Source organism: Lichenostomus cassidix, chromosome 1 (genome assembly GCF_008360975.1).
Source record: "Lichenostomus cassidix isolate B80296 chromosome 1, HeHo_3.0, whole genome shotgun sequence".
NCBI classification, from domain to species: Eukaryota; Metazoa; Chordata; class Aves; order Passeriformes; family Meliphagidae; genus Lichenostomus; species Lichenostomus cassidix.
Window position 1 is genome coordinate 85599070 of NC_139479.1, and position 25432 is coordinate 85624501.

General features: G+C 47.4%; 2 protein-coding genes across 4 annotated transcripts in view; one reads left to right on the forward strand and one right to left on the reverse strand.

The window, feature by feature from the left end:
- The first annotated feature begins 514 nt into the window (after nucleotides 1-514).
- Nucleotides 515-24609, forward strand: LOC146445077 (alpha-2-macroglobulin-like protein 1). 3 transcript variants are annotated; one of them, XM_085067050.1, is made up of 36 exons: nucleotides 516-759; nucleotides 2888-3074; nucleotides 3405-3567; nucleotides 4301-4353; nucleotides 4657-4677; nucleotides 5196-5349; nucleotides 5770-5854; nucleotides 6395-6515; nucleotides 6627-6744; nucleotides 7800-7909; nucleotides 8266-8436; nucleotides 9246-9470; nucleotides 9597-9660; nucleotides 10189-10334; nucleotides 10486-10635; nucleotides 11453-11650; nucleotides 12303-12390; nucleotides 13005-13158; nucleotides 13945-14173; nucleotides 14531-14654; nucleotides 14811-14932; nucleotides 15364-15415; nucleotides 15804-15887; nucleotides 16296-16472; nucleotides 16777-16858; nucleotides 17448-17604; nucleotides 18155-18229; nucleotides 18394-18565; nucleotides 19030-19244; nucleotides 19537-19752; nucleotides 20149-20264; nucleotides 20920-21010; nucleotides 21298-21366; nucleotides 22542-22644; nucleotides 23316-23357; nucleotides 24432-24609. In XM_085067050.1, exons 1-35 carry the CDS (start codon nucleotides 689-691, stop codon nucleotides 23354-23356), a joined length of 4404 nt encoding a protein of 1467 aa, XP_084923176.1. In that variant the 5' UTR covers nucleotides 516-688; the 3' UTR covers nucleotide 23357; nucleotides 24432-24609. The 3 variants fall into 3 exon arrangements, 2 of the variants coding, with proteins under 2 accessions (XP_084923185.1, XP_084923176.1); XR_014853532.1 differs by lacking the exons at nucleotides 20920-21010; nucleotides 23316-23357; nucleotides 24432-24609 and having other exon boundaries at nucleotides 515-759; XM_085067059.1 differs by lacking the exons at nucleotides 21298-21366; nucleotides 22542-22644; nucleotides 23316-23357; nucleotides 24432-24609 and adding an exon at nucleotides 20636-20689 and having other exon boundaries at nucleotides 515-759; nucleotides 20802-20929.
- Nucleotides 20967-25432, reverse strand: part of LOC146445078 (alpha-2-macroglobulin-like protein 1) — a 50716-nt gene continuing 46250 nt past the window's right edge. Inside the window, exons 34-36 of the mRNA XM_085049699.1 lie at nucleotides 25113-25215; nucleotides 24947-24988; nucleotides 20967-21096 (exon numbers count right to left, since the gene is read on the reverse strand). Of these exons, the coding sequence (XP_084905825.1) occupies nucleotides 24948-24988; nucleotides 25113-25215 (144 nt within the window). The 3' untranslated portion in view covers nucleotides 20967-21096; nucleotide 24947. The remainder of the gene's footprint in view (nucleotides 21097-24946; nucleotides 24989-25112; nucleotides 25216-25432) is intronic.

The following is a 25432-nucleotide window of genomic DNA, read 5'->3' on the forward strand; positions in this document are numbered from 1 at the left end:
CAAAATTAAACAGGGGTTTGAGTTCAAGTCTAAACTAGCGAGACAAAAAACAGATAGACAACCAAAATATAATAAAATACTAAAATTCGTCCCTTCCTCCAGGGAGGAATGGGGACACTGGCAGAGCTGCATGTGAAGCCCTGGGCTGGTCTGGCTAGAGGCTGCAAGTCAGGAGTTCGATTTCAGTAAGAAGCAAATAATACTTAAGAAGAAGTTCTACAGAAGAAGAACCATGAAGCTAAATCCCCTGACACCACAAAGAATTAATTTGCCTCCAGATATTTCCGGTGATTTCCCAGTAAACACATTTTTCCCAAAATTGGACCCCTGTACCAAATACAGTAACAGAGTACTCCTGCTGCCCCAGCTGTGCTGCCTAAGGCAGACAAAACCTCTCCCAAGCAGAAAAACACCAACAGGCCTTCCAAAGTCTCAAAGCAGCTGCCTCTGGTTTGTAGGCAGTAAACACTGTCCCCACCCCTTTCTCCCGCCCACATCCCAGCCATGAGCAGCGTGATTTCCACCTTGGTTTTGAAGCCAAGAGAGGAGCAGGCACCCAGTCAGGGCAGGACCTGAGCATTCCTTCAGCTCTGGATGAGGGGGAGAAGGAAGACAGCAAAAGCAGGGGTGAAGGGGGTACTGAGGAGTGGCTAAGCTTTCCTTGGAGGAATTCGAACTGTAAGCAGCCATGTGGAGCATCGCTTTCCTGTGGGGCAGCATCCATCTCCTGCCTGCCGTGGCTGGAACGCCTGCAATGCTGTAAGAACCTCACTGCTTTGCATATGTGCTCTGCTCTGCTCTGGGGGGGTCGCAATATGACAGGATAGAGGTCTTAAGGTGAGCAGGGCTTTTTCCAGAGAGACATGATTTCTCATGTTGCCAAGGTTTCACTTGGTTTCCATGTGCCCTTTCCCCACATTCCTGCTGCTAATTGGCTTTTCCCTTAGTGCCTTTGATGTAGACAATGTATTTCAGCAAGGACTCAGGCAGAACAACTCTGCCAGCGTTCTGCATCTGCTTAATTCTGACCTGCCAATATCTCATTTCTCCTGCTGTACTCCAGAATATGTTTCCTTTGGGCTAATCTTTTCTTCTCAGAGTCGTAGGTCACCATTTAATAGTTTAGCCAGCAAAGCTGAGTGCCTTTACAAACTGAGGAAACAATGAGCTCAAGTATCTGATAGGGATGCTCTTGGTAAAGCAGTGTGTTCATTCAGGCTTGGCTCCCACCGTGCCTTTTCCCAGACCTCTGTCAAGGACAATTCCCAGCATTGCTTCTCTTCATATACTTCATCTGGAATGCAACTCCTGCTCCAGCAGGCACTGCCGTGATATCCTGGCTTGTGAACTTGCTCTTGCTTTTTTGAAGGCGTTTGCTTTTGCAGCCATGGCAAAAGTGCAAACAGAAGCATGACTGTTCTTGAACAGTAGATGTTACAGTAAAAAATATGTCAGTGGGTTGTAGCTGTGCTCCTTCCTGCTCTGTGTGGTGTGGTGTGCACAAGCCTAGTTTTAAAAAACTTCTCCAGTGGGAGTACTTCCTATAGGACATGTTCCATAGGCTGATACAGCTCCCACACAAAGGATGTGGTTTACTGCTACTTGCTTGCTGCTGTTACCTTTGGCATGAAGTTTTGCTTTATGGAAATACTGCTTGCTTCAATAGGTTGTCTGCTGTCCTGCCTGTAGTCCAGTTTTTGCATAGATTCATTATTCAGCTTGGATCTGGGAACCCTTGGATGACAGCCTCAGAGATGCTCTTTCTTACTTTTATGGCTCAGAAGGCAAGGGCAAGGGATGAATTGTCAAAGGGGTGTAAGAAAACATTCCAGAGTAAAGAATCATTAGGAGCAAGAGGCATGGGAGGTTTCAAGCAGTCAGTTTTTAGTGCTCTTCCCATCCTTTGGCACAAGTGGCAGGAGGGAGGTGCCATGAGTCAGCTCAAGTAGGAAAAACAAAATGTTGTTGGTATGTGTTTTGAGATCCTCAAAGCAGCTTGGCAGCACTCAAATGTGAAAGCACTCAAAGGCTCCTGGCCAGCAGGACCTTGACTCTGTCTCGCCAGGGTGCTGAGCTCAAGCTGAGAACTGCCAGCAGGTCACCTCCCTTCCTTCCTCCCTGCCTCCTGCTGTTTTGGTCTTGCCAGGCCCTGCTCTCCTATTGCTGCAAAACTGCTGGCATGTGCTGCTGGCTGAGCCTGTCCAGAGGCAGTGAGTGGGAGGAGTCAGTGATAACAGTTGGGAAATCTGCTTGAATGTTGACTTTTTGTTGGTCCTAGATGATGCAGTGCAGTAAAAGATGAAAACAAACAAACTGTGAGCAGCCTTTTGGTGTTACCATAAACACAGGTCTCAGAGCAGACACAGAGATGGCAGAGCCAGTAGCGAGCAAAGAGGACAAGAGTGTCAGGAGCTGAAGAGAAGGTGTTCATGAGGCTCTGTGCCTGGGACACAAAGCTGGGACACTGGGTCCCGCACACACGACATTGGTTTTGAGCCCAAGAGGAGCAGGAAAACCAGCCAGTAGGAAAACTGAATGGTGATACATAGTATGGTTCAGTGAAAACATTGAACACTTGGGAAACCTGCAAGAGAGGCAAGCTGCTGTTGAACACTTGGGTGACGTGGGGAGGTCCCTTCAACTTATTTTCACTTTTAAATTGTAAAGCAGAGACTTTATTGTTTTATATGTGCACACAGCATATAGTGCAGCCTCAGTGTTAATGTCTGCAGTACCCACAGATGAGAACAGTGTGGTTGTGTTCCCCTGGTGTTGTGACAATGGAATGAAGAGCCAGAAGTCTCTTAGGGAATATCTAAATACAAGTCAAAACCTGTCCTCTTAAAAAGTCAGTTTAACTTGACCTTTTTTTTTTCCTTTTCAATAGAAACTATGCAGTGGCAATACCATCTCAGCTCTACTACCCCTTTTCAGAGACAGTGTGTCTCCAGCTCAGTGGGGAGCAAGCAGTTCCGGTCCATGTGTTGGTCACCTTGCAAAGCAGAGCTGGGAATGAGACTCTGATCACTCAGTCCATCTCTCAGCTGCCCTTCTTTCACTGCACAAGCTTCCAGGTGAGGAAGATCTTCTCAGAGGTTGCCAGTAGGGTGGATTGCATGAGTTCTCTTTCTGGGCAGGAATGCAAAGAACTGTGTCTTCCCATGAGGACATCTTAATTGGCCAGTGAATTTTCTGCTTCAGCCTGCATAGGTCTGCCAGTGTCCTTTCTGCTGTGTAGCCCCAGTAATATTTTACTCTTCTAAAAAACTTTTTGAAATGTTCTGTGAGGTCTTTCAGGGCAAGAAGTGGAGCAATACAAAAGTAGTATCATAATCATTGTTCCAAAAACCTCAGGGTCAGTGAATGGGATCCACCCTGAATGATGGTTAAAACTATACCTGCAGGTCCCTCCTCCAGTTGGAAACCCTGATGAAGTGGCTTTTGTTGCTATCACAGTCGTGGAAGCCAACTCAGAGTTTCAGAAGAAACAGAAAGTCCTAATCAAGCACGCAGACAAGAAGACTTTTATCCAGACAGACAAACCTGTGTACAAACCTGGACAGATTGGTATGGACAGAATGCCATGTCTTGTGAGAGAGAGAATGGTCCTCAGGCCACAAAATGTGGGATACTCACTGCTCCTTTGAGCAGGACCTGCTCAGTAAAGGAGATGATGCATAGACTTCGTCTTCCTTCTAGGCTTTGAGGGGTTTAGGAGTACCTCTCTCCTATCTCAGCCTGGCACATGTCATAGGGCTGGTGTGTTTTCCTTGATGTGTGAGAAAAGGTTTAGATGTCACCATGTTATATTCATGATTGCTCCAGTCAAAGCCATGACTATCTGTCTATCAGGGCCCTAAATCCCTCTTTTCCCCACAGACTTCTTCAGGGGAGGATTGCAGCCCTACAGGTCCCAGCACTGCCCTAGCACAGCTCACCACAGGGTACAGCTGTTTGCCCCCTGCCTCTCTACACTTTCCACTAGGATGAGCCCCACTGGAGCTGAGACTGAGTGGCCACTACAGGTTCACTGTCCAGAAAAATGCTGTTTCTCACCAGCACAGCCAGCCTTCCCAGAAAACCCCACACTGCCTCTCCTAACAGGAGAGCCTCCTTTTCTCTAGCGGGCTGGCAGCTCCTAGCAGGGCTTTGGGCACAGGCCTAGGAGTGGATAGCTCTATCTGCTGCCCACATCCTCTCAGTGAAGCATATGTACATGTCTTAGCCATCCTTTCTTGTTGTCTGTTATTGAGAGACTTGTTTTCATTTCAGCCAGTCCTGTTCTTCTTTTGCTTTACAGTCAAATTGCGGATTGTGAGCTTGGATCAGAACTTTATTGCCAGCAGCGAAACAGTAAGTCTAGAGGGAAGATACCTGAAATCTGGAAATTTTGTGGGCTGCCTGCATGCCTTCTAGATTGGTGCTTGGCTCAGCCAGTTGATGTGTGTACAGCTGGTCTCAGCATTGCTTTTTGTGCTTACAAGCAGTGTTGGGCACCACCTGCAACACAGGAGCTGCTCATGATGTGTTATGGGCAGTCCCTAAGAATTGCTTAGAGAAAACTGATGGATGGTTGGGGGAAATAAAAACACTAGGGAGGTGGATGGTAACTTACCCAAAAGCATCCCACCAATAACTGTTGTTTCCTCCCCACAGCAGCACCTGGTGGAACTGAAGGTAAAGCACCTGCTTTATTGACAGTGGTGAACTCTTCTCACCTTGGGGAAGACACAGGTTTGGAGATGATGGTGGGGAAATATGGCTGCAGAAAGTCAGTTACCTCAGAATTAATGGGAACAGTCCTTGACTTCTTGCCCTTCTTTCCTTCCATGTCCACAAAAGTTTAGCAGAGCAATGCCCTGCACTGATCACACAGGGATCCCTGCAGGAAATGATGGGTGCCACTGAAAACCAGCAGACCTTTCTAGAGTGGTCAGTGCTTAATCCCTCTAGCCTATGAATTGAAGAGCTGTGAAAATCCCCAAGTAATATGATAGATTTACTTTGTCAATGAGGTAGGGAGAAAAATAATTTCCTCTTTGAGCTTGGACTCACATGAGCACTGTAGCACATACATAGACCTGCATTCTCAGGACAAGAGAATACATGGTCAGACCATGCTCTGGTAGCTTGCACATCCTGCAAAAGAGTCTTTTTGCACTGGAAAATAACTGCTCTCTACTCCACCTGTGCAGGACCCCAAAGGGAACCGAATTGCACAGTGGCTGGATGTTACACCTGTGGGAGGCATTGTGGATCTGTCCTTCCCGCTGGCTGCTGAAGCACCGGTTGGAGAGTACACCATCAAAATCCCTGACCTCACACGCACCTTCAGGGTAGAGGAGTATGGTAAGAGTCTCAGGAGGCTGGTGGCAGCAGAGAAAGGTGTATTGCCAGCCTCCAGGCCCCCCTCTCACAGAGCTGAATGGGCCATCAGCTGTGAACAGCTGTGCTGGTTGTGCTATCGCCTGGCAAGTGCAACTGCCTGCCAGGGTAAATCACTGACCTTCATCCAGGCCCACCACTTTCTCCTCCCCCATGTCCTAAGGAAGAACTGAGAGAGTGTCCCACACCCGTGCTCTGGGAAGGAGGTTAAAACTGCCTACCCTTATCCCATTCTCCTGGCTGGGATGTTGGTGCATTCCTACCAGGTCCTCTGCTGGTAGGCAGGGAATGAAAGGAGAGATTTCTGTAAACAGCTTAGGGAGGATTGCAACAAACAAACTCTTTCTATGCTCACTGAGTTCTATTCCTGTTGCTTTCACACAGTGCTGCCCAAGTTCAGTGTCTCCATCCAGATGCCTCAGGTGGTCTCCATCCTAGAGGAAAGCTTCCATCTCCACGTCTGTGGCATGTGAGCTGACTTACTGTGGCAGAAGGTGCATTCTTACTGGTTTGGAAAATGCACAGCTATCAATCACTGAGTTCAAAATGGTCTCCCAACCCTACCCCCACTCCAAGAGTTGGTACCCTGGCATCCTTCGCTAAGTAATTCTCCTGGACTCTCACCTTTCTCCATATTGCCTATCCCTGCTTTTCTCTGTGAGTCTGAAAGTGTGGCACTACATTCCCTCAGTGTACCTTGTGCCCTGCAATACGGCACCTCTGCTATATTTATTAGTGGCAGTGTTGTAGGAATAATGGCTCAGCTTGTGACCAACACAGTGTCCCTGAGCACTGCTTGGTGAGAATAGTGTTGACTTGGAGACAATGCACCCACCACTGCCTTCTGTCTCAGTCTGATGAGGTCATTTTTACTTCTTGGCCTCTGCTGATGAACCCTGAATACACTGCAGGCTACTGGGCTGTATTGCTGCAAACCACAGGCTGAAGCTGCTATTACTCACTCTTGAGCCAGTGTTTCTGTGTGTAAGGCCTCTGTGCTCTCTGCCAGGTACACCTATGGGAAAGCAGTCCAGGGAAGTGTGAGGGCTGTGGTGTGCCGTAAACACATCCGCTATAATCGGAAGTCTTCCAAAGCCAAGCGCAGTATCTGTAAGGATTACACTGGCGAGGTGAGCACGTGAGGTACCCACTCCTCTTGTAAAGGGGAGGAACAAGGGCAGAGAGACAGAGTACTCTTTTGCCTTCATGTTTGGTTAACAAACACAATTTCATATTCCCAGACGAATGAGGATGGCTGCTTTTCCACTGAAGTGAATACCAAGATTTTCCACCGGAAGCATGGTGATAATTATGATTTCAACCTGGAGGCTGCAGCTTTCCTGAAAGAGAGTGGAACAGGTATTAGAAAACTGATTCAATGCTTTGTGGAAAATCTTTTACTTTACACTCATAAAATGTACTTGTCTTTGGGTTTTTATCTATAAGATCCCTTATGGATCCTTGTGTCTTCCCATCAAATCACTGGAGCTTTCAGCTCAGGCTCCCGTGAGGTCAAATGTCTGGAGGGCTGTGTCTTCCCTGGGAGCACCATGACAACATGAATGTTTCCATGTATTGTAACACCCAGATCTGACTCACATAGGATGTGTGACTTCTCCCAGTTGCAGGATGAGCTTTACCAATGGGCTTGCTACTCCACAAGCTGCTGTGGACAGTCCAGCTCTGGCAGCCACTACGTTTTGACATAGTGACTCTTTGATGGGCAAGAGCTGCTTTTTCTTGTCTTCTCATCATCGTAAAAATATGTATGGAGGTGGGCCAGGCCAGGTTCTCTTGTTCTTAAACCATATTTTAGGACAGTCCATTGGAATGAGGAGTTACTCGGAGCAACTAGGGATAACCAAGGCGCTGACTGTGTACTGTTATTAGCTCCTCTTTAGATTTATACCCACATCCCAGATAGGGAGATAAGGTTTCCTATAAAGTTCCCCCTCTCACAAAATTTTGCAAAGCCTTCCTTATGCAGCCCCTTGCCGGAAACAATGGCACATTCACTTAACAAACAACTGCAGTGATTTCAGATAGGCGCACATGACAAAACAGCAGACTGCGAACTGACATCAGAAGGCAAGGGAAAATGTTGCCTTCTAGTGACTGCTGTGAAAGAGGAAGGGAAGAGAGCAATTATGAGTAGGACCATCTTAAAGTGGGAAAGAGCATTTGAGAGCTGTCTGGCAGAGACCTCCTGATAGAGTGCTGTCATTCTGGCACACTAGAATGTAGGATGCACTATAGCTGAGTGTATGTGTGTGTGTGTTAAAGGACCCCTGAAGTTGCATGGAGAAGCTACAATCCCCTATGAGTGATAGTCCTCCCCTTAACTGAGTCCATCCCATCTCCATGCCTGCTCAGGCACATGATACTCACCTGCATGTGCCTCCTGTCCTTCCCAGGGGTGGAGTTCAACACCACTGAAAACTGCAAGGTCACTTTTGACATCACAACTCTCCAGTTCTGGGGCACAAGCTACTACTATCAGCAAGGAGCTCCCTACTATGGAAATGTGAGTGAAAAGGGAAGAAACACAGAAAGCCCAGCAGCTGGGCCTGAGCAGGTGGCAGGCACAGAAGCGTCCAAGGGTCCCCTTGTTCTGAGCTGCTCAAAGCTGCCAGCACAATCTTCTGTCCTCGTCCCTCCTTTGACATATCTACCAGGAGGTTATCCAAAGGATGTGTGATCTGTGACAGGATCTGTGACTTTGCCAGATGAGATAGCTGCTGTATAAATGGGGAAGGGTTGGAGAAGTTAAAATTCACACTGAAAGTCTCTTTACAGAAAGGGGAACTGGAACTTCTACTGGGAGGTAGATCTGCAATCCTGAGACTTGCAGTTCTCTGACTGTTTTCTTTATCATTACAGCTTGAGCTCAAAAGTGCCAATGGGACACACCTGAAGAACAAGAAGGTGATTCTTACAGTGTCCTATGGGAGCAGGAAGCAGACCAAGACCTACCTCACGGATGACACTGGGATGGCCTCTTTCGTCTTAGAGACATCAGCATGGGACAACAGCAGTAAAGTTATACTACAGGTGAGGAACAAGTTGCTGCAAACCAATCTGGAGCTAAGCAGGTAACTGAAATGCAAGGAGCTAAATAGGAATGTCACCGACAGGGAATTGATAGAGAAAAGTTTGCCTCTGCTTTCCCATGAACAAGGAAGACTCTCTTGTCTGGTTAAAGTGCTAGGTTTCTAATACCTGTCCTGTCTACCTTTGGGGTCAAAGCATTTTGAGGCAAGCCCTGTCTCTGGTATTACCATAGGTATCTTGGATGATGGATTTTGACCTTGCTTTCAGTTTAAAAGTTATTAATTCTGTACTTTAGGTACAGAGAGGTCATAAGTCAAAGCTGAGTAAGGCTGTTGATCTTCAGTTGTCCCCTGCCATCTCTACCCCATGGATCAGGGAAAGTGCTGAAAGAAAGACAGATCAGAATTGATCAGTGAAATACATTATCAGGGCAGATCCATGCTCATACTTTATCCACATATACCAGATGGAAGCAAAGGGTTCAGTGGTTTGATCTAGGGGCTAATAAGCCACTCTACACTGTCAAATGATCTGGCTTGCTCCCAGAGCAGCAGCAGCACTGCAGACGTTCAGACTTCAGGCAAAACCCTAGTAGCATGCAGCTCCCTGCTCCTGTTTAGGCACTAGTTATCCCAGAGTGTGGTAGAGCAGGCAATGCCAAACTCCACAGAAGGAGACTGATTGAACTTGGTGTAGGTAGAAATAGACACCTTACCCTGGGATAGTTCAGAGCCCACTGTTCAGTCAGTCTTGGTTTTGGTGTAGGAAGAGCTGCAAGAAATCCTCAGACACTTTCTTCTGTGCCACAGGCAAAGTCCCAGCCGGAGGACTCCAGCAGTCGAAACGTGAAGGTGTCTCACGGCACTGCATCGCTCCCACTGAGAGCCTTCTACTCCTCCAGCCGCAGCTCCCTGAGGATCCAGCCAGTGCAGGCAGTGCCAGCCTGTGGGGATGAGCAGCAGCTCACCGTGCACTACCACATCCTTGCCACAGAGCTGGGCCATGGGGCTGCCAGGGCACACTTCTACCACCTGGTGAGTGTGGGGCAGCACCCATGAGGTCAGCTTTGTGCTGAGTCTGTGTCAGCATAGGGCCTTTGCTGGCCCAGAAATGTGGAGCAGAGGAACTCTCAAAGCTTTGTTCTGTTCATCTCCCTTTAGGCTATGGCCAGAGGATCCCTTGTGCTTCATGGCCAAACAGAAGTGCTTCTTGATCCACCAGCAGGTGAGAGCATCTAACTACCCGGAACAGATTGAGGACACAACAGGAAAGTCTTTCCAGCCTAAATGGAGAAGGACAGAAAAGAGATCTTGAGGAGAACAGGAAACCACAGATATGGCACAAAAAATCCTAGATGAAATATGCTATCTTTTTTCTGGTTTTTTGTCTTTTAATTTCCCTTTTTTTTTTTTCCTGATCAAATGATGAAATTGTCAGAGTTTATCTGCCAAGCAGGAAATTGTCAGAGACATCCCAGGTAACTTATTGAATCCTTTTTTCTGGGCTCAACTGAAAAGTCATTTCTCTTCCAAGTGCTCACTGATGCCAACGTGTGTCATGATATAAGATCACTGCTATACAAACCTCCATCCTGGTCTAGCTGTGCCTCCCCACAAGCAAGGCAGAATAGTTTTAATCCAAGAAACTAATACAGAAGTATTACAGAGGAAGAGCACATTGCTGCTGTAATCCTTGGATTGTAGACTTCCTTGTGTCGTCCTATACTTTTTCAATTTTTCCTTCTTCCTTCAGGTCAGTACAGTGGTGATTTCACCATCACTCTGCCCATTGACCTCATTTCACCCCTGGCTACCCTCTTTGTTTACATTGCCTTCCCTGGGGGACAAGTGGCAGCTGACACCTACCGTCTGAAAGTCTCCAGCTGCTTCAGGAACCATGTAAGCAGTGCACAAAACATAAAGGGGCAGGTGGGCTGGAGGGTAGCTAATTATCTACAAAATTGACAATAGATATCCAGCAGATTTCAATAATCACAGTTTCCCCTTCATGTGTCAGTGTCTGCAGTCCCTCTTTCTTCTGCTATTTCAGGTGAAGCTTGGCTTCTCAGATTCAGTAGCTCTCCCAGGATCAACTGTCCATCTCCATCTGCAGGCTGCACCAGGCTCTCTGTGCAGCATCCGTGCAGTGGACCAAAGTGTCCTTCTCCTGAGGCCAGAGGCTGAGCTATCCAGGGATAGTGTGAGTCACTTCAGTTCAGAGCATTGCTGGTTGATAAGGCATGATGGATATACCAAGATGTACTTGAATGGGGACAGGGCACAGATTAACATGAAAAAACAAAGGCCAGCATCACACACCAAGCCCAAATGTTCAGTGTCTACAGAGGGATCTAAGAGGATAACCCACTGTAATCTCCATCCACAGCCCAAAGTCATAGCCTTGATAAACTTGCAGTGCTTTACCACAGTGGCAAGCAGAAGGCAAGACACATCCATCTCCTGAACCAATTCATGACAGTGTTCTGAAGAAAAAAGCCATGTTAAATAAAATGGTGAACATGGAATAGGATCCATGTCTTTGTTCTAGCTCACGTGAACCAGCTAGCCCTTCCACTTACAGAGTGGACTCTAAATGGTGTATTAGAAGTGGGAGTCTCCCATTTCTCCTCTAGGCCTTGGTCTAAGGATGCCTGAATTGCCTCTTGACACTGTCTTGGTGGATCCAGGTTGTGCCTTCAGTCAGACAACAAGCTGTCCAATGGCTCATGCAAGGAAGGTGTTCTTAGTGTTTGCATTGAGTTCACAGTACAGTTATTAAACTAGAAGTGGCCACAGCTATGCAGCCACACCCCAGAGGGGCTCATGTTCTTCTCTGGTGCTATGTGTCTAAAATTTGTGGAGGCTCTCCATAAAACTCAAAACCCTTTGGGGCTGGGTTTTTGTGATGGGCAGGATCAGAGCTCAGCCTCTGAGGTCACAGGAAATCTCTGGATAGAAATTAAAATCTTGCCACAGGTCTCCCACTGACCTGTACTGTTTTCATTCTCTGTCTACAGGTGTATAATATGTTCAGCTATGCTCAGGAGCAGCTCAGCACCCTTACAGATATCTACAGTGACTACTGCACTATCCCCAAGAGCCCAGGAATCAGTGATGCCTCTCAGACCACCTTTTCATCTGGAACAATGTCACCATTCAAGTACAACAGATACTCCTATGCAGTGTCCCAGCCAGATGTTTATGAACTTGTGAAGGTAAATCTAATTTCCACGAGGCCTGAAATATCAGAGCTGAGCCCTTTTGTATCCCAGGTCAGCACTGGGTAGATTCACAGATTGTCTTTCCTGTAAATACTGGCAACTTCACATTCTGTATTTGCCAAGCTTCTGAACTAAGAGGTCAATGACACTCTGTGCTCCCAGCATGACAAATTCCCATTGATCAGGCAGATTCCTAGAACCCTGCTCACCATTAGCCCTAAGGTTGAGAACTTTCTAGGGATTGAAAGCAGAGTGGAGTGTCAGCCTGTGTCAGAGAAAATTGGAGGTTGGAAAGCAAAGCACCTGAGAGAAAAGGGGAACCCAGGGAAAGGAGGGAAAGAATAGTAGAAAGGAATGGCAGTGAAGGATGAGAAAAGTCTGGGTTAGGGTGAGAAGCAAAATGTGTTTCCAAAATAATGACTTTGTGTGCAGGCTTGCACATGTGAGTGGTCACCCCCACAATCCTTTGGCATGAGGACCAGGCTTAGGGAGCATGACAGTCCTGCATTCTCTCCCTATATAAATTTGCAGGTTGTGCTGAGGTGCAACAACTCAGGTGGTTGATTTGCTGGGAGGACTGGGAAGAGACAGGCACACCACTCCCTCCACAAAATATACCTTCTTTTCTTCCTCTTCTTCACTCCAGAATGCAGGTCTAACGTTCTTAACCAGCCTTAAAATCAAGTCTCCAATTGAGTGCCGCACCCAGACCACTTTTGACTACGACTACATGTGTACATCTTGATTTTTCCTGTTTCTTTGGAATCACGGGTAACATATAGGCTGCACATGGGCAGCTTAGGAGCTGGGGATGGCTTACAGAGATGAGTGGGAGGTTGCACAGGAGATAGATGTGCTCCACAGGGAGAGGGGAAGGGCCCTGGCATGTGTGTGTGTCCAGTGCACTGGAAGGGCAGAGGGGTAGCTGCAGAGGAAGAACCTGCTTGGAAGCTTCTACTGATGAGCAGGAAGATAATATGGTCAAGGGGGAAATGAGGCATCTGTCCCAGAAAAGAAAATCTGTTTGTAAGACTAGGAAAAGTCTTTCTGGAAACCAGAGAATGAGCCAATATTGGCACTGGACAGTATCCAGGCTTTTCTGCAGGGAATGAGAGCAAACTCTGAGCAGGTAAAATGTCTCATGGGGAAGCACACACATACTGGAATCCACCTGGTCTCCTGGGTTGTCTCATGGAAGACAATAGTGAAGTAGACTGAGGGTATCTTGGAGAGTATAAGGTGGTTTGAGGTGGGAGTAGGAGGGATGGAGAACTGAGCTTTTCCTGGCTGAATTCTTTCCTGGTTTCACAGTTGCTCTGCCTTTAATGAATGCTTGTGTTCCCAATAGCTTATGGTGAGCTGGAAGACTTGGAGAGCCTGTACCCAGAAGCAGATGCTGCAGCTGAAGCTGCTGAGGCAGAGCACACCGAGCTGCGCAGCGAGTCAGTGCCAGTACGTGCCTGGTTCCCAGAGACATTCATCTGGACTCTACTTCCCATCAGGTGAGTAATTATGGGCTGTGGCTCCACAGGGATACAGATTTTCTGTCAGCCAGAGTAGATGGAATGGGCAGGAGTAGAGCCCCAGGGCATTATTGCCTTCTGTGGACAAAAGGAAAAAAAGGGAGGTATGAGGAAGTGAATAAGGACAGTGAAGTTTTGGCTCAGTTACTGTCTCTGCTTGAGATTTTCCAAATGCTTCTAGAAATTTAACATCACAGACTCTTGCAGGATGTAAGAGGCCTCCACAGGTCCATAGCTCAACATTCTACACAAGGCAGGTCCAATTAGAGCAAGTTGAAGTCAAGTACTCTGTATGGCCAAGGATAGACATTCCTCAAACTGTGTTTCAGTGTTTGACCATTCTCATGGTATTTTCTTGTGTCAGGTTGGAATCTCCCAGGTTCCTTCTGGGTGTAACCTTTTATCCTATCAATATACACCTCAGAAGAGGAATGTTCCATTTTCTCCCCACCTTCCCAATAGGAAGTGATGGACATGTCAAACAGTACTCTATGGCACAGACTGAGTGTATAACACTGAGCCCTGTGTGCCTACACAAAAGAATTTCAGGTGCAACAATGCTCAGAAGCAAATTTTGGGTTGCATTTTCTTCAGTCATTCCTTGCCCACCTATTTTCTACCCCTTCCATACCTCTGTCCTACTTGCCAGGAATCCACACATCTTCGCATGCACTTCCCTTTCATAGTCTTTATTTCTGCATTTGTCTTCCCAAAAGAAATCTTTCTAGGGTGGGGACAGCCTCTTCCACTCTGTTTTCTCCTCAGTGATTCAGGGGCTGCAGAGCTGGCTGTCACAGTACCTGACAGCATCACAGACTGGAGAGCCATGACCTTCTGCACCTCAGAGAGCCATGGGTTGGGAATCTCAGAGACCACCAGCCTGCGGAGCTTCAAGCCTTTCTTCGTGGAACCCACTTTGCCCTATTCTGTTTTCCGTGGAGAGTCATTTCCCCTGAAAGTCAAAGTCTTCAGCTACTTGAAGCAGTGCATGGCGGTGAGTGGCCCCCTCCAGGATGGTTTTTGAGCAGGGGAATGTGTGGTAACTACTTTGCTAATAGAGACCCAAACCAAGGGGCTGCATCCTCAGGCATTGGGCTAAAGACACCAAAGAAGTTGTTCAATTTAATTCCATGCTGAGCCATCACTGACCAGTTTATCCCTTCCCAGAAGCCAAACCCTACTTGACTGCATGTCCATGGGACACTGCTGGTGTCCCACAGATACTGCAACAGGCCATTATCACACTCATCTTTGGCTTCTGGGGCTGATTGTTATTTGAATCAAGGACTTGAAAGGGAAAACACAGCAGCAGTATCTTTGTAACCTGAACTCCCTTTTGTTTCACCTCTAGCTCCAGCTTAGCCTAATGGACTCCGGGGATTTTGAATTTGTGCATACAAATTTCAAGTTCACTCTTTGTCTGTGTCCTGATTCAGCAAAAACATTTTCCTGGGATGTGAAGGCTACAAAATTAGGTAAGGGATCAAGGGAGGGGCTGGAGTGGGAGGCACTGGCAGAGCTGCTTGAGGAAACTAGAGCTGAGCTCGAAGGGAGGGAGACTGGCCTACTGTGCAAAGCCTTAGGCTGAGCAAACGATGTGCCAACCAGCCTCTTGATGTTTTGGTTTTTAGGGAAGGTGAATTTCACTGTCACTGCTGAGGTGATGGAGCGGGAAGATGTTTGCACAGGGCGTACAGCTGTTGTGCCAGAGTCTGGAGGGAAGGACACCGTGGTTAAACACCTGCTGGTGAAGGTCAGGCTCTACTGCAGGGGTCTGGCGAGATTGGGACTGGGCCAGGCTCAAGACAGTCTGGTGGGTGTCCCTGGGAAGGAAGACTCAGCTGGGGAAGTGGGCACATTTCTCAGGGAGACTGGTCAAGGAGTGATTCCAAGGGTAGGTTGGGTTGGAGCATGAGCTCCTCCACTGGATGGGACAGAAATGTCAGAACTGCTTGCTGGCAGGGCAATGGGGTCAAAGGCCATGGAGCAGCTTAAAAACCTGCTTAGAAACCTGCTTCCCAGTACAACTGCACTGTTGGCATGGATATTTCTGCTATATGTGTGAAGCCCTTTGCCATGGCCCACAAGGATGGAAAAGGTGCTTGCAGGAAGGTGGGGTGCTGCACGGCTGCTCTCTGATTTCACTGCTCTCCCTTCTGAGCTGACCAGCATTTTCCCCACCAGGCAGAGGGGCAGCTGGAGGAAAAGACCCACACCTCACTCCTGTGCCCTGAAGGTAGGTGTAGAGACCCCAAATACTGTGTTGCCACTGGAGCTGTGCTTGTGCGTGGAACAGGGAGATCAGAGAGAAGCAGTGTGATGTCTGAACAACTCTAGGACTATCTGGAGGTGTATAGGGAGCAGAAAGTCAGGAATTTTGGAGCTTTCATGAGTAGGCAAAGCCATTCAGCCCTGCCCAGTACTAAAAGCTCCAAGCCACAGTCTGACCACATCACAGTCCCTCATCAGTGGGTGGCTGGATCTCTGTGTCATCCTCTCTTGCAAATGCTGATTTCACCAACTGATGAGGTGATGCCAGCCCTGTTTATGCCATCTCCTGGGAGATGGTTGTGACCCCGCCATCTCCCTTGTACCTGTTGCTCTGATGTTTTTGCCATTTGCAGGAACTTCAGCTTCAGAGACCATCTCTTTCACCATGCCAGAGAACATTGTCCTTGGGTCAGAGAGAGCCCACGTCTCTTTCTTAGGTGAGTTTTTAGAAGAGTCCCAGGTAGTAATATTTTTCCCTGCAGGACACATCTCTTCTGGTGCCACTATGTCTTCTTTAGTAAACAGAGTAATAAGAGGGAGTATGTCACAGCAAGGTGTGATACCATCTTCCAGAGAAGTATCCATCTCTCCTATACAAGTGGCACTGGATGGATGTATAATTTCACCAAGCCAAGGGAAAGATAGACAAGTACCATATCACTGTTCCTACAGTCTATCAATCACTGTTTCTACAGTCTGTCACTGTTCCTACAGTCTATAGATATCACATGAGAAGAGGTGAACTGGGATAAGTCTTAGCAGGTTATCTGGAGAATTGGTGAGACTAGAATTCTTTTACATACAAAAATATGTTTGGCTCCCAAAGCTGTGGCTCTGTCCTCCAGGTGACATTATGGGAACAGCACTGGACAACATAGATGAGCTTCTCCAGATGTCCAGTGGCTGTGGTGAGCAGAACATGGTTCATTTTGCCCCAAATGTCTTTATCACACGATACCTTGAAGAAACAGGACAGCTGACTCCAGAAATCAAACAGAAGGCAGTTGGCTATCTGGAAAGCGGTGAGTGGATTTCTGCTTGTTAAGGTGGTGATGTCCTCTACAGTACCTGTGTGGTAGGAGTCTCAGCAGAGGCTCGGTGCTGAGCAGGATTTGTGCAGCATTGCTTGCCCAGCACCGTGGTAACTGCAGCAGTGTAAATCAGGCTACTGCATGTCAGCAGAACAAGTGGGGCACGGCATCCCTCCGCTAAATTCCTTAGAGATAATTCTCTCTATAATGACCAGCAGGATTGGTGGGGCAGGTTGGCACCTGGAGAACATGACAGGCACACAGCATCTTCTCTACCCCCAGCCTCTTCCCGCAGGATATCAGCGGCAACTCCTGTACAAGCACACAGACGGCTCATACAGTGCCTTCGGGGAAGGAAGTGAGTCAGGAAACACTTGGTAAGCAGTGATCTCCAGACATGACTGAGGAACAACAGTTTGACCTGGTCAGGCTTGAGCTGGCTTGGATTTTGGTCTGGGGAAACTGAGGCAGTCTGAAGGTGTGGAGTTTTGAACAGAAATTGCTCCTGAGACCTTTTGGAAGGTGTCATGGTTTAAGCCCACATGGAAATTGAGCGCCACACGGCTGCTCACTCAACACCATTCTCATTCCAAATCCAAAACAGCACTGTAACAGCTACTGAGAAGAAAATAACTCCACCCTAGCTGATACCAGAGCAATATCCACCTCTTATTCCACACCATTTATGTCATGCCAGGTTTCACACTCCCTAATATGTCATCGCTTTCCCTATTTATCTGTTTTGATATATATACAAAAAATCTTCCTCTTAGTCTATGGAACACCTCTGTCAAATGTGACAATGGACTAAATTGAAGTACCCCTGTTGATTTGTTCATGCTTGGGCACCCCAAACGAGACTGCTTCTGAAAACTTGGCAGCAAAGGCACCTTCTTTACAGATTTTTCAGAGGTGGGCATCAAGTGACACTTCAGTTCTATTTTCTTCTTCCTTCCTTGGCTCTAGGCTTACTGCTCTTGTCCTGAAGACGTTCAGCCAAGCCCGGGACTTCATCCACATAGATGAACAAAATATAAAGGATGCTGCGAATGCCCTGATTAAAAGTCAAACTCAATCTGGCTGCTTCAAGAGTGTGGGGAAGCTCTTCAACAATGGTCTGATGGTATGACATGTCCTAGTGGTTCATTAGGTACCTCAGAGCTCCTTCACTTTCTGGTCCAGTTTGGGTGCCAAGAACAAATGAACTCAGTTGCAGGAGGAAAGCTCTGAAGTCCACAGGGTCACCCTTGGGTGACACTTAGGGTTGCCTAGTCACAGTGGCACTTTTTAGAGTTATGAATGATGAAGATTTGGATTTGATGATGTGCACATGGGAACTGAACCACTGCCCTGCCCTAGCTCCATCTCAAAAGCTAATACTTGCCACCTGGCAGTGGGGTTGTGAGAACACCACTTCCCCCTGGCACAGAAATCTGCTACTGAACATCTCATGTATAGGAGGGAGAGGAGGAGATGGGGGAGCCCTGGCAGAGAAGATCTCTGGTTAGCAGGACCTGTGAAAGTGGATACCAGTCCTGTCACTTCCTTAGGAGAAAGAATAGGACTAGCACTGTTACCTGTGCTGGTTTTTTCCAGGGGAGCAGAAGGCACTGGAGAACTTTCCCCTCTCCCTTCTCACACTAGCCCTCTTCTGTGTTTTGTGGTGGCTCCAGGGTGCAGTGGAGGAAGGCCTGGGGCTGAGCTCTGTGATTGTGACAGCTCTCATACACTCGGGGATGCCTCGCTCCGTGAGTATCGGCAGCTGGGATGGGCTGTGTGCAGCCTCTGCCTTGCTGCACACAGAGGGTGTGCCCAGTTATCTCCCCATGTGTCCTGTCCCTGTTTCTCCCCTCCTCTGCATTCCCTTCCCAAACACCCTGCCTGTAAAAGTGTGCTTTCAATTGTATCCTAGGACCCAGTTGTGGGAAAAGCTCTGAAATGCATAAGGGACCTGGTCAATGCTGACAGCAGCAGCCCCAACCTCTACAGCCTGGCACTGGCTGCAAATGCCTTTGCAGTGGCAGGTGACAAGGCCCTCAGGCAGAAAATCCTCAAAAGATTGGATAAGGCTGCCATAATATCAGGTACCAAAGACTGTGGGGCAGGAGGGAGGGCCACTGGCAGAATTGTGTGGAACTCCCTGGCTTGAACAACCATGGGAATGGAGGGCAGGAATTGGGGGTACTGCCAGAGCTTTGTGGGGGTCCAGAGCTTGGCTATCCAAGCCTCAGTTTGCCAGGCTGTCCTAGGTTATATCCACACTGTGAGACAGATTGTTTCTATGGACGAGATCTCAGCCCTGGCTTCCCAGTCATCCAAACCAGGAGAGCTTCACGTATATTGTTGAGCTCCTCCCCAGCCTGCAGCCTAAGGCTTTACTGGGAAAAACAGGGTGTGAGGAGAAAATAAGGAACTATGCACCCCTATCTTGTCCAACTGCATTATGCCCAGTGTACATTTATATACTACCTATATGCAGGGGCTAAGTAGAACTCCAGGGTCACTAGATACAGCTACATCTCCATGAATGTTCCCACTCCACCTCTAGATGACCATATATTCTGGAGTCAGCAGTCCAAACAGGAAGAAGATTCCCTATCTCGGTACCGGGCTCCATCTGTTGATGTGGAATTGACATCTAGCATCCTCATGGCTCACCTTACAAAGTCAAGTTTGTCATCAGATGAAATCAGAAAGGCATCCCAGATTGTGTCTTGGCTCACCAAGCAGCAAAACCCATATGGAGGCTTTGCTTCAACCCAGGTAATCCCCTCAAGCCATCATCATCATCATCATCAGATTTGATGCTGGGTTTTTTGAGAGCAATGGGTTCTAACAGCCCACAGTGAAAAAAAAGAATAAATTAAAAAACGATGTATGGATTTATAGGTCCTGGGAGTTATGGATAATCCCATGCTAAAAGCCAAAGGGAAAAGCTCAACCCTTACTGTGCTATAGTTGCAGGATGAGGAAGGGAAATTAACCTTTCCCTGGGGGCTGGGGATGCACAGGAAGCAGGAATCCTACATTTCTTAGTGTTTTTCTCTTTCCTCAGGACACGGTTGTTGCTCTGGAAGCCCTAGCCCTATATGCAACCAACATCTTCAGCAAGGATAGCCCTGACCTTCAGGTTTCTCTCACTTCTGAGAGGTTCAGCCAAAACTTCCGAGTAGACAAGAGCAATCGCCTCCTGCTACAGACAGTGGAGCTGCGAGACATTTCCCAGGATTATACCCTACGTGTGCAGGGCCGTGGATGTCTTTTCCTGCAGGTAAGCCCAGCCAGGAATAAAAAATCTGTCCAGTGAAAAGCCTTGAAAGCCAGAGGACATCTTACCTTGCCACTTAGCCAACAGTGAAAACAAACTGCTGCAGTAATGTGCATGAATCTGGGCTTCAAGGCTGGTGGGAGTAGCTGTGATCCAACAGGAAGGGAACAACTCCTCCCCAAGTGAAACCTGGATCACCTCCACCCAGCCAGAGCAGCTCCTCTCCTCCAAGAAATCCATCCTGAGCAGTACACTACCAGCAGAACCTCTGCTTCTGCTACATAGCTTTCTCTTACACCAACACAAGACAGCAAACAGCAGCCAAGTCTGGACAGGGATACTCTCCAGCAAAACAAAACCTGCTATTGTCTGCCATTCAGCTTCTTTCTGTCCTGGCAGGCCATCCTGAGGTACCACATCCCTCCAGTGAGGAGCGAGGCCACCTTTGCCATGTCCGTGCAGACGGAGTGCACTGTGCCCAATGCCACGCAGTTCCCTGTCACCATTCGAGCTCGGTAGGAGACTCTCGATTGCCCCTTTTCCCCACTGTGCTGAGAGGCTTCTGGCACCACAGCAGGCTCTTGCTGGCAGGGTTCCCCTTCACTGGTGAGGTGCAGGTGCTGATGTGACCCCTCTCTTTTAACTGGGTGAGAGGCACAGGGCCCCAGAGGGATTGCTCAGGCTGTAGTCCTGTCTTGTACCATGCCACTCACCACAAGTTCTCCCAAGGTGTGTGGGTCTCACCCCCTTCCAGGATTAGGTCTCAAAACACTAGTGATGTGAAGGTCCTGTGGGACTGACACATATTGCTAAGTGTTCCCTCCTCTGCTCCTGGTTGACTGTCACACCACTTTCCTCTTCTGTACTCCTGCCTGGCTTGGGACAGAGCTGCCAAGAGAACAGGCGTAGGATGTGATATTCCCTGCCATATCTAAAGAAGGTAACACCAGGAGGCTTCCAAGGAACATATTCTCCTTGGCTCAGCACAATTAAAAGAGAGATCAAGGGAAGCACAGAGATTTATTACAGTACAGAAACAGGTATGCTTGCAGGAGAAACACTGGGAAGAAAGGCACATTCCTCCACCTGAGTACCAAAGCTGGGCTGGAGTATCTGGAGATGATGGCTCAGAAAGTAACATTAGTGCTGTCCCCTGGGTTCCTGCTGCAGCTACACAGGGAACCGTGTGTCCACCAACATGGTCCTGATCCAAGTGGAGCTGCTGTCTGGATACAGCCCCGTGGCAGGTTCACTGGAAGAGGTGAGACTGTGAAATTGTGTCCAGCTGGGATGGGAACAGTGATGGATGTCCGTCATGCAGGATTGTATGCTGAAATGTGATCATTCCTGTGGGCAGAGAAACAGGGTTATTTTCTTCCTAAGAAATCCTTATGCCCCAAGTATCTTCCAAGCTGCACCTTGCCTTTCCCTACATCAACAGCTTCCCTGGCCATGTAAATATTTTGCCCATACTCTCACAAGGATAAATACCCCTGAATATTTCTGCTTTGTATTAAAACCTTTCTGATATTTTCCCCCTATTTTCAGCTAAAGAAAATGCCTTTAGTGAAGAAAGTTGAAAGCAAAGCTGACCAAGTCATTCTCTACCTGGAGGAGGTGAGTGTAATTTGGGCTAACATCATCATTAAAGGGGCTATAGACTGACAGATAGATAGCTTTTACTCTCGTTTACTGGTTTCATTACTATTTTAACTACCCAGAGCTATTGTTCCTGCATACCAGACACAGTTGCTGATCTGGAGAAGTGTGTTTTGTCAGTCTGCACTCATTCATCTGTAGAGCCACTTACAGGGCCACTTAACTTGAGTGAAACAAGAAAAACTCTGATATTAAGGCTACATCTGTTGGCACTGTTCAGAGTTGAACGTCCATATAGATGGTGCCTGATCAGGCTAGGGGAGTAGTAATAGGATCCTTCTAGTAAATCCAAGCAAGCCTGAAATCTTAGAAAGCTCTTAAGTAACCTGCATGCAGGAGGGAGCATGCAAGATCACTCACAGATTTTGCCAAGATTGTTTGAAATTAAAGCAGATGATTGTGTGAACAGAAGTGCTCACTTCATAGCCTCGGGAATCAAGAGATTAACAACCACTCAAACCTTTCTCTAGCTCCACGAATACCTAAACAGCACCAGAAATGAGACCTGGATCGTATTTAGAACTTCAGCATTTCTAAGGAGCATTTCTGTGATTCTTCATCCTCAGTTTCTGTCAGCAAGCCGAGCTAAGCTGACCCCATAGAAAGTGGGTTTGTGTCATGGGGATGCATTAGGCTTGCAGAGATGCTGCTTTCATTAGATCTACAGCACAGAGCAGAAAGGCAACACAAAGAAATATTTCAGGTCAGGCTGCCAGGTAGCACAAGGTGCACCCCAGTCAACAGCAAGTCATGTAACTACTGCCATCCAGCAGATGTTCATCCAGAGCTTGTATTTGTCTGATTAATGATGAGTGTTATGTGAGACTGGAGAATAAGAGCTGATATGCATGAAGGAGCTGAGAACAGAGCTGGATGGAAAGGTGGGATAGGTTGGGAACACTAGAGCTAGATTTAGGTACCTAATGCACACTGACTCTGTAGGTTTGATGTTCCTCATGACAATAGAGATAGTCACAGGATGGGAAGTAAGGGATAATTATGAGACTGACTAGAAAGCAGAACAGATCTCTTACAGTGATGAGGTTTCTACAGAGCCTGAGTGCAAGCAGGTGAAAGGGATTGTCTTATAGGACTTTTTTTCCAGCTTTAATCCTTGCATTTCTTGGTTTTAGCTGACTAGACAGCCTCAAACCTACACTTTCCTGGTGGAGCAGGACATGCAAGTGAAGGACCATAAACCAGCTAATGTCAAGATCTATGATTACTACATGCCAGGTGAGCTCAGATGCTGTACTGCAAAAACCTCCAAATTTAATACTGGAAAGAAATGTTCCGAGTTTTGTCAAGTCAGACAATACTATCCCTGCGATGGTTATCTGACTGCCCCTTAGGCATGAACTTACCCTGTTGGTTTTCAAAATTGTTGGTCCTCCTCTCTCTGGCCCCAGAACTTGCAAGCCTGAAGCTGGCATGTAGAACCACACAGGGTCTGTCTCTCCCAGCAAGAGTGGAGCAAGGAGCTGTGCTTTTGAACACTCATTTTGTGGAACGCAGCAAAGGCAGAGGGACCATAGTGAGGGGATGACTCAGATGAATAAGGTCCCCCTTAGACCAGTGACACCATAACCAGCTTGCCCTGTACTCTGTGGGGTTCCAAGTGGGAAGAAAAGCTAGAACTGTTTCAGGGATTACTAGTCCATCAGAAAGTGAGGAATTGATAACTGTAATGAAGCTCTTTGGGATTTATGGCCTTATGATTTGGATGAATCCTGACCAGCTGCACAGACTCATGGCTACAGACCAGTGGTTTCATGTGCCAAGCAGAGGAGAATTGTAGCCTCTAAACCAAGGGAACACCTCTCCAAAGAAGAGTGACACAACACTGTACTGCTTTAGTGAGTTTTTGTCAATGTATCTCACCAGCACTTTTTTTCCTTGTCTTCCAGAAGAAACTGCAGCGATGAGCTACAGTGTCCCATGCAAGTGAGGTGAGGACCCAACCCCTCTTTTGTTATCACAGGCATGGTCCTGAAGAATATGGAAAGGGAGGGAGATGCAGGCAAAGGCCCTTGGTCAAGATACTTGCCAGACTGCAGGTCGAGGGTAGAAATCAATTTGCAATGCCAAGTAAGGATGAGTTCCTGTATCCCAGTGGTTAAACTGAGGGAAAGAGAACTGAAGTAGAAGATTTGATGTGACAAGATCATGACAGAGTTAAAGATATGTTCCAGAAAACAAGGGCTGTCTGTACCAAATACTATCACCAGATAGTACTGGCATTTTGCATCAAATACACTTTATTCACGTCACCACAGTTCTTTTTCCTGGCACTTTGCCTGCAGTTTCTCATCCCCCCCAGCCCTGTGCACACAACATGCCATGCTCGCCGTTACTGTAGGGCCTGACTCCATTTCAGTGCCAAGCCTTTCTCCATCTAAGCCTGGCTTCTGATCCATACTAGGGAATGGACACCTGGCCATCCTCCTTCCAGGCTGAGCAAAGGCAAAGCTGAAGCTTGACCAGTTCTTGCCCCTGACCTAAACTTTTCTTGCACCTGTATGCTTTTCTGCCCACAGCCCACAGGATGGAGAAAAGCACCTGCTCCATGAATCACCTGTAGGGAGGCACCCAGCCCTGTCTTGGGATGTCTACCACAAGCTCCACACCCTTAGTGGAGATTCTGACATAGGCTTTGTATAGATAAAGTGAGAGAGAATATTGCAATTATAAAATATTCTGAGTTGGAAGGGACCCACAAGGATCACAGAGTCCAGCTCCTGACCCTGCACAGGTCACCCCAGAGTCACACCATGTGTCTGAGAGCATTGTCCAAATGCATCTTGAACTCTGTCAGGTTTGGTGCTGTGACCACTTCCCTGGGGAGCCTGGTCAGTGCCCAGCAACCCTCTGGTTGCTGAGAAGAGCCCTGTCCTTGTTGGCCTGACAGTACCATTTGGTCACAAGGTGCAAAAAAGGCTCCTGAGTTCCCAGTGGTCAGTCTTAATACTGCAGGAACAAAGGTTTCTTTTTTTTTTTTTTTTTGTCCTTTATTATCTTCACAGGAGCAGGGATAGATCCATCCTCTGCAGTCTCTGTCCATCCGTCCTTTGTCACCCCTGCCACCTGTCACCACATGGCGATATGAAGAAAAGAGAAAATACTTGGAATTTTCTGCTGAGCAGTTAGTTTCTGGAAGGCTCAGACTGTTTGTGGTGTCTTATTAAAAGTAGGAGACTAGAACTGTCTGAGTGATTATTCAGGTTTCCTGTTTTTCTCCCCAGCCAGTAAAACTGCATTTAAGACCACCTGGGAAAAATAACTTTTCCACCTCTGCTCATGTGCAAAACTGCCCCTCAAGCTGTAGATGTGCACAGGAGGAGGTAGAGCATCCACCACTTCTTCAAAAAAATAACTGATCCATACAATTAGACTCAGGTACTTCCTGTTTCTAGCTGGGTACATGTTCCCCACTAATTACCATTCCCCTTCCTGTCTTTGCTTATATTCTGTGTTTCCCACCCAAGACCCACCATTTCCTGATGCCACTGCTTGTGTCATGCAGGAATTTGCTGCCTACCTCAACTACAGACAGCACTGTATTCAGCCATGGCTTGCTCCTCTGCAAAAGGAAATGAGGAAGGGGATTACATATGGATGCACATAGAAAAGACTGCATATTTTCTGAGCCAGAGAACCAGGAACCCACATCCCCACCCCAGGGTAGGAGGAAATCTGCAACCCACCTGGCTGGTAGTAATCATAAATTTTGATGGTGGCTGGTTTCAGGTTCTTCACCTGAATTACTTGTTCCAGTTGCAGAATGAAAGCCTGAGATTCATCATTGAGCTAGGGGAAATGGAAGGAAATTAGCAAGGATGGGGAGAAAGAAGTCATAACATCTCTATCGTCCCTGATTTGAATGTTTTCCTGCACTACATTTCTCTAATCCATTAGAGATTCTGGAGTTTAAAATGGACTATTGTGTGAGGAATAGCACTATTCTAATCCAGTGACAATGAAATTGGGAAGCTTCCTCTGCCCACACTTCATCAGTACTCTTTCC